This window comes from Scomber japonicus, chromosome 2 (genome assembly GCF_027409825.1).
Source record: "Scomber japonicus isolate fScoJap1 chromosome 2, fScoJap1.pri, whole genome shotgun sequence".
NCBI classification, from domain to species: Eukaryota; Metazoa; Chordata; class Actinopteri; order Scombriformes; family Scombridae; genus Scomber; species Scomber japonicus.
Window position 1 is genome coordinate 17325991 of NC_070579.1, and position 13119 is coordinate 17339109.

General features: G+C 41.1%; 1 protein-coding gene across 1 annotated transcript in view; it reads left to right on the plus strand.

Moving 5' to 3' along the window:
- The window catches only part of bnc2 (basonuclin 2), a 94471-nt gene that overhangs the window by 40359 nt on the left and 40993 nt on the right, over window positions 1-13119 (plus strand). Inside the window, exons 2-3 of the mRNA XM_053330924.1 lie at window positions 8769-8871; window positions 10554-10789. Of these exons, the coding sequence (XP_053186899.1) occupies window positions 8769-8871; window positions 10554-10789 (339 nt within the window). The remainder of the gene's footprint in view (window positions 1-8768; window positions 8872-10553; window positions 10790-13119) is intronic.

Genomic DNA, 13119 nt, shown 5'->3' on the forward strand with positions numbered 1-13119 from the left:
AGTGCTTTATATGCAACAAATAACTTAAAGTACAAGTGGATGTGGCACTAGGTTGAAAATAATCTGAATAAAGCAATTATCCCTCGTTCAGCATAGTTTATACTTAGTTTTGTATTTCCACAGCTGTTGGGTGTGCAGGCCCAGGTGTTTACAAGTAAACCACCATGCTGACACACTGTTTGTACAAAACTCTGAGGAAAGAAACAAATATTATTGCCCAGTCGTGTGTCTTGAAAACCAGCCAATCTATCTACAGTAGTGTTCGGTGTAGCTGAAAAACACATATACATAATTTGCAGATTGCTTACACACAATTAGCGCAGCGCTTTTTTACATTAAAAATGGTCAAAGAAAATAAAGAGCTATTGGCAAGATTAAATCTAGGAGCTCTTCCAAGATTTCTCTGGCTGGAAGCTAGTTTGAGTAGGGGAATTCGCTATGTGTGAGTGTGTGTGTGTGTGTGTGTGTGTGTGTGTATGCTTGCATGAGTGGGAATATGGGAGAGTGTGTGGGCGCTTGCATGTGTGTAGTTCAGGAGTGAGTCCCACCCTGTAGACGAGTATGATGACTAAATGTCAATTTGGGGGAGTCTCTGCAGTGCTGGCCTCCTGTCGTCACGCTGCTGTCAAGCCTGCACAGCATGCATGTGTGTGTGTCCTGTCGCCCACGCCAACCAATGATCGCCATGGAGATTTTGCCTTGCAGAGAGGGATCGGCAGTATGTCTGGGCTCTGACTAATACTTTCTGTTTGTGTTAGGGTGTAGATGGGGGGAGAAGTAAAGAGCAGATGATGTTGGTCATCCTCATACACACTAACCCGACCCCCCCCCTCCACACTACTCTTCCAGTTTGTTCTGTCCCCATTTCACTCCCACACTCTTTCCTTTTTTTCCCCCTCCTTCACCTAAACATGTGTCTGGTCACACTGTGTGGTCACGTCACTCCCTCAAGTATCCAGACGGTATTGCATGTTGTTGCAGTACGGGCCGTCACTGTGATATTTGCATTCAGTAGAGCAGTGAGTGCAGGTGTCACGTCTGACAGGGAGTTGTCCTTATCTAGTGCTGGTCGCTCCCTCTGATAGGTTGAAGGTCAGAGCAGGTCTAGTATATACTGACGACAATGGACTCTTTTATTGTCTTCTCTTTCCTGTCCAAACACACACTGAGCAGTGATAAGCCTAACAACTTGTGGAGTGATTTCTATTTTACAGTTCTACAATTTCTGGTCAATTTAGGGACTAACTGTTTAATAAAAAAAATATACTTGAAAAAATTAAATGACTGTAAATATTTAAGTCTGATCTCCTAAATTGTATGAACAACATAAAATAGGGAGACATTTTATAGTTGAGAAATTGATTTTGTCCCTTCAACATATTTTGTCTTGTGGACACCAATACGTCTGTCATAATGTAAAATCAGGGTATAATATTGCAGATATATTATACTATATATTATTAGGCTTTAATAAAAAAGAGTACAATATTATTAAGCTGTTTGGCTAAATCATAACACTAACAAAGTTTTCCAGTTTAAATTTGACATATTAAACTTGAGCTAAAAGTTGGGTCATAGAAGAGACAATTGGGAGATCCAGTCTGACATCTTTTGCACTTTCTCAACCTTCCCAACTTCCCTCATCAGCTTTCCTCTGCCTCCTCCACAACTCTTCCCCACCTTTCTGATACACCAGCTTGCCTGACTCCCCCCCTCAAACCCACCTCCCTTGCTATCTCACTTCTCTACCTTTTCGCCAACTTTCCCTTCATTCTCCCTCTTTCTCTCCCTCCATCCCTCCCTGCCTCCCCTAGCACCCTCCTTTGAACCTGGCCTTGTGTCTGTGGACCCAGAGGTCTGTCACTGAGCAGATGGTTTGATCTCTGGCTGGGGAAATGCTTTGAGGAGAGCTGAGAGGGGCCAGGGGCCTGGACCAGGGGCTTCTGCCTGTACCTGCTGTCTACACAAAATATGGGAGAAACTGCTGCTCCCTTGATGCTTAGAATATTTGAACTGACAGTGCAGTCCAGTGTTAACAGCACAGTACCGCTCTCCATCCATATCGGCTGCACTGACTGAGAGCATGGCATATGATAGCAAGATCACAGGGCTGTGTTTCTGGTCCAATATTGTGATATTATGTTCGCTCTCCCTCTATGTTTCACAATATCAAAGACAGCTGGGTCCTTTATCCGTCCACCCCATAAACAAGCATGACTGTCCTGAAGTACATGCAGAGCTATTTATCTTCCCAGTGAGTCGGGCTGAAAGTTTCGTCATTGATCCGATTTGAAATTTTTCAGGGTGGTGCTCATCACTGGGAGATTTACTTTCTGCGACTGTGTCAAGATACGGTGAAGAAGTAGGAAAGCTGGAAGCAGAAATTTCACTCAGTTGTGTGTGTGTTCAGATTTTGGAGTAATCACACGGGTGTTGTGTATATGCGAGGCAGTGCAAAAAGTGAGTCATATATAACAGCTGAAAAACACAAAAAGACAAGACTGAACCTGGACAAAGTTGAAACTGGACGTCATCTGGAAGGACAATTGATGACAGATATCATCACTCACAATTCAGTGGTTGAGATCGTCCAGTTATGAATTTCAGATTTATGTTCCTGATTAATGATCCCTTTCAACAACTGACTGTGGTTCAATTTAATTACCAGCAGATAGCTCAAATGTATTCACATAAGACAATTCCATTTGATGTGACAGATGGCATTAAAAAAGACTGCAAACTGCAAAACTCTGAGTTCATACCAGTGTGATCTGATTACATTTAAATCAGACTTGATACGTATCTGCAACAAGTGTAACATTTACCCTCGGCTTGGCCCAACACCACTACACCAAGACACATTTCGCTGCAGTTGCAGGTGAATGCAAAGTGCACCAAGACTGCAAAGCACTGCCAAACATCTGAAACTTGTGTTTCAGATTTTCACACACAATATGTTTACAGAACAATGCATTTCAGATAAACTTAATAGTTTGCCACTTTTTGTTAGATGTTTATTTACCTTTCTCACTCTCAAACTTGGCCCTTTTCAACTCCAATTTGAGTAGTTTACAGTACAGTACAATACTAACACAGCTTTATAAAGGGCTAAATCTAAACAATAATAGCTTTTCGTATACATTTTATTAGTTTTGAGATACACTCCATAATTGACAATGAATCTCACAATCCATCAAGAAGAAAGGAACATTAATTAAGAGTGCGTGCAAACAACAGACATGGCCTCTTCCATTTGTTTGACTTAAAGAGAGAAGAAAGAAGGGAAGAAAAGAGAGGGGTCCCAGGTCTCCACATGAATACATGAAAACACATGCTTCTCTTCTCCTTCTGTAATCCACCGGGGACTCACGCCCCATTTGGTTCCCATTAGCATAGCTCTGGTCGCTCTGCCCCGTGTCAAAGCCCAGACGCACAGCTGCACAAAGGACAGGGACCTCTGGCTCTGTGACTGCCAGCCGCTGGGCTCAAAACCAGAACTGACATGGAGGACGGGCTCTACACTGTGGGGATTTGAGGGAAGACACAAGCCTTTTCTATTGACTACATTTCCCCCCCCTGTGCAGAATACGTTTTTTATGCTGAAGTCAGTGCACAAATGATTAATCGTTGTTTATTTTGTACCACTTTGTGAGGCAAGGAGCTCTGTTTTAAGTCAAATCCAATGTATAAAATCAAACAAGCAAAAATTAGCCTTGGCATAAGGTATTCACTCCCCTGTATTTTGTGGCGTGCTGTGTCTGACTACAAAGACTTGCTTTATTCAGCGTGTTTTATTTGTCACCTGTTTCCAATATGGACATTGTGAAGTCCTGATCTATCTGACGGAGCCAGGGCCGGCTTTATGACACGCAAAGCTGCTGTGCCTCTTTTCCTACACACGTTGGCTGCACATTTCTGGCAGGAAATTGACAGGATTTCAGCAGCTAACTCATGGATGAGATAATATCTTGTGGGTGGAAGAGAGGACAAGATGCTCCCAGTGTTTTACAGTGACCCTAAGCAGAGACAAATTTAAATCTGAAGCTGCTGCTGCAAAGGCGAGGCACACACATGCACACGTACACACAGGGTTTTCATTTAAATCTCGGCTTTGCTTAACTCACCAAACAAGAAATGTGGTCTGTGGCTGTGTGTTGAACATGGTAAAGGTTTCAATTAAAGTAGGAGGAACAATACCCACCCAGCATCCAGCAGCTGTCTGAGTTGGCTTTGCATTGTGCACTGTATAGAGTGGATACAGAGAGGCTGAAAAGGACTCGGCAACTGGTGTTTTAGCTCTGTTTTCTGTGGCATATAGTTACAACGTCAACCTTAAAAATGACAGGGTAGTAATACAGTTGTACAGGATATTAGTTTAGGATCACCATCAGTTCCATGGTTTCATAGTATCTTTGTTGACCTCTAAGTACACTGCTTGGTTGGAACGGAGTTGCATGTAGCCTGCTTCCCAGTCTATCTGTTTAAAATCATCCCTGAGCAAAGTACAAGAGTCCAGGCTGAAGCCATCTTGTTCTGAAACTCCTATTTCCTGCAGTTCTTCAGTCCATCTGTCCCACTAACACTCTTTTAATTGAGAGTCCTCCCCAGTCTGATGTTGGCCATTGCTGACTGTCAGTGTTTATACAATTGGGCTGGGACAGGGACTGCAAGCCAAGCAAAACATCCATGAAACATCAAGCCTGCAGCTAAACAAAACCCAGCAGTGAGACACACACACTTGAGCCTGATAAGGGCTGAAAATGATGCTTTTCTCAATGCAGCTAGGTTAAGTTGTTGACCATAGCAGTAACACGGCAGCTGTGAGAGAGTGTTGACTGTTGTCTGGGTCTAATTGCTACAGCATTGTAGGATTTTCTCCACTCACTTTCACTTTCTAGCTGGTCATTTTTCTAGTGATTTACGAAGTCTAACACATACTCGCTCACACACACTTCTCTGTCCTTTTCCTCACCGTTGTCCTCTTTAGTTGTGAGCCAAAGAGGAAACCCTGGCGAGACGTTAGCACAGTGACTAATGCTGTGTATCTGGCCGAGCCTCAGATAACACAACCTCCTCCCCCGGCCTGCTGTGACAAATATGTGCGAGTGTAGCAGTGGGATCTGGGCCCAAGCTTGTCCCTGACCCAACCCAGGCCAGACAGGTTAAACCACGGCCAAATGCGACGTAAATCCATGCTGGCCACAGAGCACTGAGTACGTGAGATTCACAAGAAGCAGTCTCTATGATCTTGTTTTTCTTGTTTCCTCTGACAAACCGCACACACACGCAGACACGCTAGATCTTGTTTTTGATGGCCATCCTTGACACATGTAACGTTTCTTCTCTTAGTTTCTTTTTTAAAAAATTCTGTAATCAGTCTTTATTCTTTCATCGTATTGCGTTTTGATGTCGTCATATCACAAACATCTTTTCTGTTAGTCTTCTCTTACACGTTCCTGACTGAATGTTGAACAATGCACAAATTAATCCCAAGAAATAACAGGCACAGTACGTCCCCTCCCTTTCCCTTTCTCCCGTTAGTGCCTCCTCAGTTGAGGAGGCTTGCTGCTTTAATGCTTCTTAATGCTGCTGTCTGTTTAATGGGCCAGATATGAGAGGTGCTGCTAGCCAACGTAATAAGTCAGTGATTAGAGGGCGCCTTGTCACAGCAGCAGCCCCGCAGACAGTGGCACGCTCTAATTGCCGTATTAGACGCCCCTTAACTATCTTGTCAGCTGTCAGACCCCAGCTCGTAAACAGCAGAGGTGCATTTGATATTTCCATTTGTTTATTTCCGTCTACTGCTGTTAGCGCTGCTGCACAGAGAGGTAATTAGAAAAAGGCTATGTTGCGTGGCATCAGTGTGCTAAATTTGGCTACTCTAAATTTGAGTTCACTGCATCTGTATAGGATGCTACCCCGTGAGGCAGCTGGATTTGCGAGATCACAAGATCACGCAAAAATCCATCTTGTTATGCACTTGTGGCCAAACCAACAGTGGTTCAGACCAATCAGTGTCCTGTGAGGAACTAATGGCAGCTGTGGGCGTGGTGTAGGTGTGACAACAGGGAGAAATTAGTTCATGATAGATGCTGATAGACAGATGGTTTATCCAATCACCTGCCAAGTATTTTCTTCAAATGTTCTATGGCAAAAAAAAAATCTGATGTTGCACAAAATTACTCTCAAAATGTAATGTGGATGACAGGCATACAAGAGGACTAAACACAGACAGACAGTATTATTTTATGTCAATTTACAGGGGTCAACAATATATCAGAAGGGAGAAAATTATATGATATGAATGCATAATTTACAATACAGCTTTATGAACGAGGATGATGTGTCAATGGGGGGAGTCACTGTAGCTGAAGGAGCTGATTTTACAGGAAAAGATTTCTCTGAGTGCAAATAGTCTTTGACTTCAGCTGAAGTTACTTTAGGACAGCAGTGTTTTCTTTGGTTTTAAGTGTCTACCCTGTATCTGAAAGGTCATAAATTGGACCCCAGCCATGGCCTATGAATGTTCATGAACACCCATGTCTGCTGCATAAGTGTCCTTGAGGGAACACTGAACTCACTTATTGCAAGCTCTCCTGGATAAGAACGTCAGCTCAGTGCATAATGTATGTACACTCTGACTGACACATGGTGTATAATCCTCACACACTGTGAGGATTGCCATGCCTGCACCTGGAGAGCTTAAAAATTGTGTAAAGTCAAACAATCTCTTTCTCCTGTCTCATTCGGTGTCAAACAGTGAGGTGACATGGTTAGAAGTGGTGTAATTTTGTGTTTAATCTTGGATTAACCCATGTTCACTTTGACACCTCCAGTTACTAATCTGGTTTACAGCACCTTAGGGCGAGCAAGAGGGGATTCTGATAGATTTTATGGTCCCTTAGTAGAGTATGAGTGAGCTGCATTTTATATCCTGAGTTACAGGATATTGGTCTAATCCACAGTCTAGTTATGTTATGTGTGCATGCATACACTTAATGTGAATGGTGGTGGGGTTGGTGTCTGCACATCAGAAACAGAGTAATAATGTGTCATTACTGATCATGTGTTAACCTCAGTTGTGTGACGCAAATGCTGATCTGTGCTGCTGAATCTCTTCTATCTGGTAGTGCTGATTGACTGTTTCTGACATTGTGAAATATAGGTTGTTAGCACAGACATGGACTCCAACCTACGACCCTTTGTGTGCATGTGCATGTCTCTGTCACATAATTGTCACACCATTGTCTTATAAGCATAACAGTGAGACAATATCAGATAGCACATTTAGTGCAGATTGTAAATTCATAAAGTTTCAGACTCTGATAAGTCAGGCTGTGCTGCAAATACAAGCAGTTTCTTTGTCGTTGTCTTCTTCTTCCTTTCTCTGACAGACACATATCTCTGCAGATAGTGCCTTCACTTTTTGATCTGACAATTTTCCTCAGTACTGGATCATCAAGATTCTCCTGTCAAAATAAATAGTCAGTCACCTTATACAGTACAACCAAGTACCTGCCTCCAGCATTCTTGAAATTTTTGTTCTTTACAGCATCAGGAATTAACACATAGGAAAAAATTCTCCTTCAGCACTGACTCAACAACATGTATGCCAAATGTAAAATACATTATACTCATGATGTGGAATCTGTGTTTATTATGCCAAGTTATTAACTTGTAGGGGTTTTCTATTTTATTTTAACATCAGCAGCCAACCTACTTAGATTACATGCTGATGTTAAGGAAATACAATATTTGATTTACAAAAAAGATACGTCTGTGATTTCCATAAGCAAGGTTTGGTGCAGCTGCCAATTCCCTTTAGGCAGTTTAGGTTGCACAAGTGTTACTATCTTTACTCATCAATTCATCTTGATAGTGTAAAAAATGTCTGATAAACAAAGGACTGTCAGTGCTTATTAAGATTGTAATTGCTTTATCTCTTTTTACTCCTTCTTTTTGTTCCTTTTACTCTGCCCTCTTGTTTCTCCATGTCTTTGAAATTTACGGCTTTCAGCTGCTGCACTCATTTGGATGATAGAGCTATGATCATTTGCATGGATTTCAAAGTATATAATATATTTTATCCACACTGAACATTTTCTTTACTGTTTGAAAGACCTGAAACATCTTATAGGATCAAATGACCCTCTGTAAAAAAGTACCTGAGTTTTTGTGTATTCTTTAACAGCCGTTTATGAGGGAGTGAGCCTCAGCAGACGATGCATTGTGCTGTACTGAAATGCCCTCGTCACGTCTGGACACTTAACCTCACTACTAAAAGCTTTCCGGGGTCAGACTAAGTGCAGCTTCAGTGTTGAGTAATGGAGCTTTAGTCAAAACAAGTTACATTTCTGTGTTTTCAGGAAAGGAAGTCCTTTGTCGGTTCACATGAACTCTGGGAAATTACAGTATGAATAGGCAGATTCACACATTTCAATGACATAGTAGTTGGGAAACTTGGTGGCTGACACATTCTTCAGAATTAATGTTTGTGGAAAAGGCTCCTGCTGGAGAAATGTGTAATACATTTTGTTACATTTTAAAGTAACAGTCTAGATGACTGTTCAGGGATTTGTTGCCCCTTCAAAAGCCTGTGTAATACTTTGTCCTGCTGTTTTTTTATTGTATTCATGATAACTGCTTTTCAGTTCTTAGTATTAGTTCCTTGGCTTTGCTTTTCACCTACTCAATATCTCTCTAGCGTACCTGAGCTGTGATTGACGTGGATTTCTCTCTGTGTCTGTTTCTGTCCTGTGTCCCTGCAGGCCATTCGCTGCACACTGGTGAACTGCACATGTGAGTGTTTCCAGCCTGGCAAGATTCACCTACGAACATGTGACCAGTGCAAACACGGATGGGTAGCTCACGGTAAGAAAAATATACTTTATTTTGGGTTGATGAGTGTAATTAATCAAGTCATAAAAAATACTGACCCTCAGGCAGCTGCTTCTTCTTGCTTCAGAAGTGAAAGATCTTGACCTACTTATCTGTATTCTCAATACAGTAATGCAAATGTGAATGTACTGAAAACTCAATGTTTTTACTTATTTTTCATGGTAACTTTCCTATTTTTGTTTGCTTCTGAATTTTTCTGTTGCTTTCAAAGTCTTGTTTTTACACCTTAGATGAAAAAACAACAAAAAGAAACAACCACAAGACAGATAGAGAATGAGAGACCACACTTTATGAGTTTTTCACGCGGGTAAGAAAAAGGGAGAGAAGGCAAGAAAGTACAAAGAGAAGGAGGAGGGGAAAAAGATAAAAGAAAACACCTGTTTGGCTTGCGTCCGCACAAGAGTGGGCCATGGGCCCTTCAGCGAATCGCACAGGACCCCATTGACTATTTTTTAATCTCTCCCTCTGAACTGTCAGGCGCCCATCTCTCCTCTCCCCCACTTTTCATTTCATGTCGGCATTGGCAGGGACTCTGACAAGTTGTTCTTCATTTTTTATTATGTTCGTGTCTGGCTGTGCTGTGTTGTCAGGCAAAGCCCTCGTCAGCAGGAAAAAGCCGTCCCAGGATCAGAGAGAGACCCAACCAGGTGTCACCCAGACAGGCAGGGAAAGGGAGAGGGAGAGAGAAAGTGAGGTATGAAGTAAGAGAAGAGAGAGAGATTGAGACAGGGAGGAAGAAATACAGAGTCAACCATGTGTCGCGCAAAGACGAGAAAGAGGTAACTGAGGTTGCAATAGAGTGGACACCAACCAAACCTACCTACCACACACAATTCAGCCTTCAGAGCAGCAACGAGTCATTTCTTTTACCTGAGTTTTGCCAATTTGGCCAGATACACTCTAACTTATCTTATTGTTGGAATGTTGTGACTAATCAGCCTGAGAATCACAGCAGATATTTCTCATGTCTGAAAAAGAGGAATGTTCTCCTCCTTTTCATGTTTTTTGATTTAGTATATGCTTTTTTTTTTTCTTTTTTTTTTTTACAGTTTATATTCTCCTAAAACACACTATTGAACATTAAGCAAATGCATGACAGTAAAGGGCAGTGGTCTTTACATTACATTATTTGACATAAAGTATCAATTCTCTACCAAGAAAACAAAACATTTTAACCTGCATTATTGTATTGTATTGTATTTTTTTTTGCTTGCTATCCTAACATTATAATGAAAAGTAACTCATTTAATGCTAGATTGTAAGTAAGTAAAAGTAAATGAAAGTGAGTGAAGTGATGCAATTAAACAATCATCCACAAATAGAAAGAATTAAGGCTAGAGATAGAACAGGATGAAATGGAGGTTGAGGTCAACATGGAGACAGAAGAGGCAAATAAAATGCAGATATAAGGGAAGCGTAGATGTGAAAGAGCACAAGATTAGATTAAACTGAAAGAATAGCATATAATTACATTAATGTCATTGCTTTTATCTGGTAGATATGTTATTATCAGCAGGTGCTGACTTTGCAGTAGCTTCCTAAGGCAGATTTGAGATGAGAGAGAAACTTGATAGTCATTAACCGCGTCTGCCTGTCTCTCTTTGTGTGTATTTCCCTCCTGTCTTTCTCCCCTTGTCGCCCACTCATCCATGCAGCTCTGGACAAGCTCAGCACCCAGCACCTCTACCACCCAACCCAGGTGGAGATCGTTCAGTCCAATGTGGTGTTTGACATCAGCAGCCTGATGCTGTATGGCACCCAGGCCGTACCTGTCAGGCTCAAGATCCTTCTTGACCGCCTGTTCTCCGTGCTCAAGCAGGAGGAGGTGCTGCACATCCTGCATGGCCTGGGCTGGACCCTTCGAGACTACGTCAGGGGCTACATACTGCAGGTCAGTGACCAACACATGCAAAGCGTCATATGGGTTTAGTGTAAATGTCAAGACCAAATATTAGCAGTACTAAACGTTTTGCTTACACATAAATGCATCCCTGCAGATGCTTTTATATATTCCTGCAATTTTGAAGATGTTTCAAAGTGGGGATAATGCTCACTGTGATTACTACCATTACTTTCTCACCAACTGTATCTACAAATTTCTCTGGCACAGCAGTTATTTTGAGAGGTATTGATCAAAAGCACAATAGTGACAATCTAAGCCACTTCAGTCCCATTGCCCATCCATTTCCCTCACATTTTCCCTGCTGTTACTTCTACTTCAGTCTGCCCCCTTTTCCTACCCTGTCAACACTATGCCCCTCTGCTGGAAAAGGAAAATACTTTTTTTTTTTTTTTTAAGTGGAGAAAAATGTCACGCCAGCAAACTATAAAACCACTGTAGTGCATTTCCTCTCTCAATCTATCCATCCATCCATCCCTCCTTCCCTCCACCCCCCATATAATTGCAGTCAGACACATTTCTCAATCAAAGGTACGGACGTTTTGGTGTTGAAACCCAAACCAAAGTGTTCCTGAATGAATTAGTTAAGAGCGAGAGAACATGTGCATGTGGTTTTCTCTGGATGTGTGTGCGCGCGTGTCTCTGTGTGTGTGTGTGTGTGTGTGTGTGTGTGTGTGTGTGTGTGTGTGTGTGTGTGTGTGTTGTGTGCACATGTGCTTATCTGTATGCGTATATGGTTTAGTGTTCCAAGAGTGTAAGTGGAACAGTATGGTGAGGAGAGGGTGGTTTGTATGTGGAAACAGCTTCTGTGAGTAAAGCGCTCGCAGATCTCGTTCTCCTAAAGAGCACACATAGAAATGCACAACAAACACACACAGAAATGCTCATAATAACAAACACTTATATAATGAACTATATAGTTATTGTAAATACTGTTTTCTGATTTGGAATTACAGTTAAAAATCAATGTCTAGTTTGTGCATTTTAAAATCACGATAAAAATACATATGTAAAAATATAAATATATGAAAATCTGGAATATGATATATATGTAATATTATGGCAATGTAACAATCAGCAATATAATATAATAATATATTGCATTATGTTCCTACATTAAAACTTTTTTCCCAATTTTTGAATTTTTTTTTTAAAGACAAGAGCTGTGACTAGTGATTATCTTAAAATCAATAACTATGGTTGGGTATGTTTTTGATTAATTGATCAATGATTTAGACTATGACATGTTAAATAACATAAAAAAAATTACAAGTTATGAGGACAAACATGACACTTTGAAATGTCGCATTTTAGTCCAGACAAAAAATATATTACATTTATTTATTTGTTTGTTTATCTATTACAGTCAAGCAGCAAATATTCACTTGAGAATATCAAAATTATCAAAATTCCATCCAACTGACTTTCTTTCAACTGTTTCAGCTCTAATAGCTTTTTCATAATTTCATTTCAACAGTTTTCTTTGGGAAAAAAAAGGGACTAAATGCTCCAAATCGGCACTGTGAGAAATCTCTGTATTGAGTAACCATTGGAGCCCTGCGGTTCCCATAGATGTAGCCTAGCTGTGTTTTTATCAGCTGGTTCTAATAGTCAGCTGGTGGGAGCACCGTTGCTCAACCGCTCAGCCTCATGTCACGCTACTGGCTAAATCCTCTAGATCTCCTCAGACGGGCTTCAAAGGTTCCGCGGCCACAGAGAAACAGCCAGTCACTTAAGGACAGTAAGTAGTCATTGTATGCCCCTATTAGCCTGTAAGTAGCTATGAAATTCAATCATCTTCCCCCAAGCCTCCGGGCAAAGCTTTGTGTCAGGGGTGTGTTCCCCACCACTATGCCGCACTAAATGAGAGCTAAAATGAGGAGAACAGTATTGCGGATGATAGATAATAAGTTGTCTATTTGATATTGATGTCAGGGGTGATTATTGGATGATAAGTTACTTTACTGTAATCCTAGCAGTCAGCATGTTAAACGCCTGCTCGCAATGACTAGTTTAAATAAAAGAGTTCGGGTCACAGGAGTAATCTTGCTAATTTCTATTTTAATGAGATATGCAGCAAATTGCCATAAGTATCCAAATACATCCACTGTTTCTGAATTATGGCCTAATGCAGTTTCTCTGTGCCATACATTTTACATTTTGTTTGAGGGCTCTGGTTACGTAAAACACATATTTATGTACCGCTTTTTTCACTGCCACTATGTCACAATGTGTCAAGACCACAAGGAATAATTAAGACTAAGAGAAAATTGTATCATGTGTACTGTACTGTATGTGTGTGTTTGGTGAATTGTGCTGGG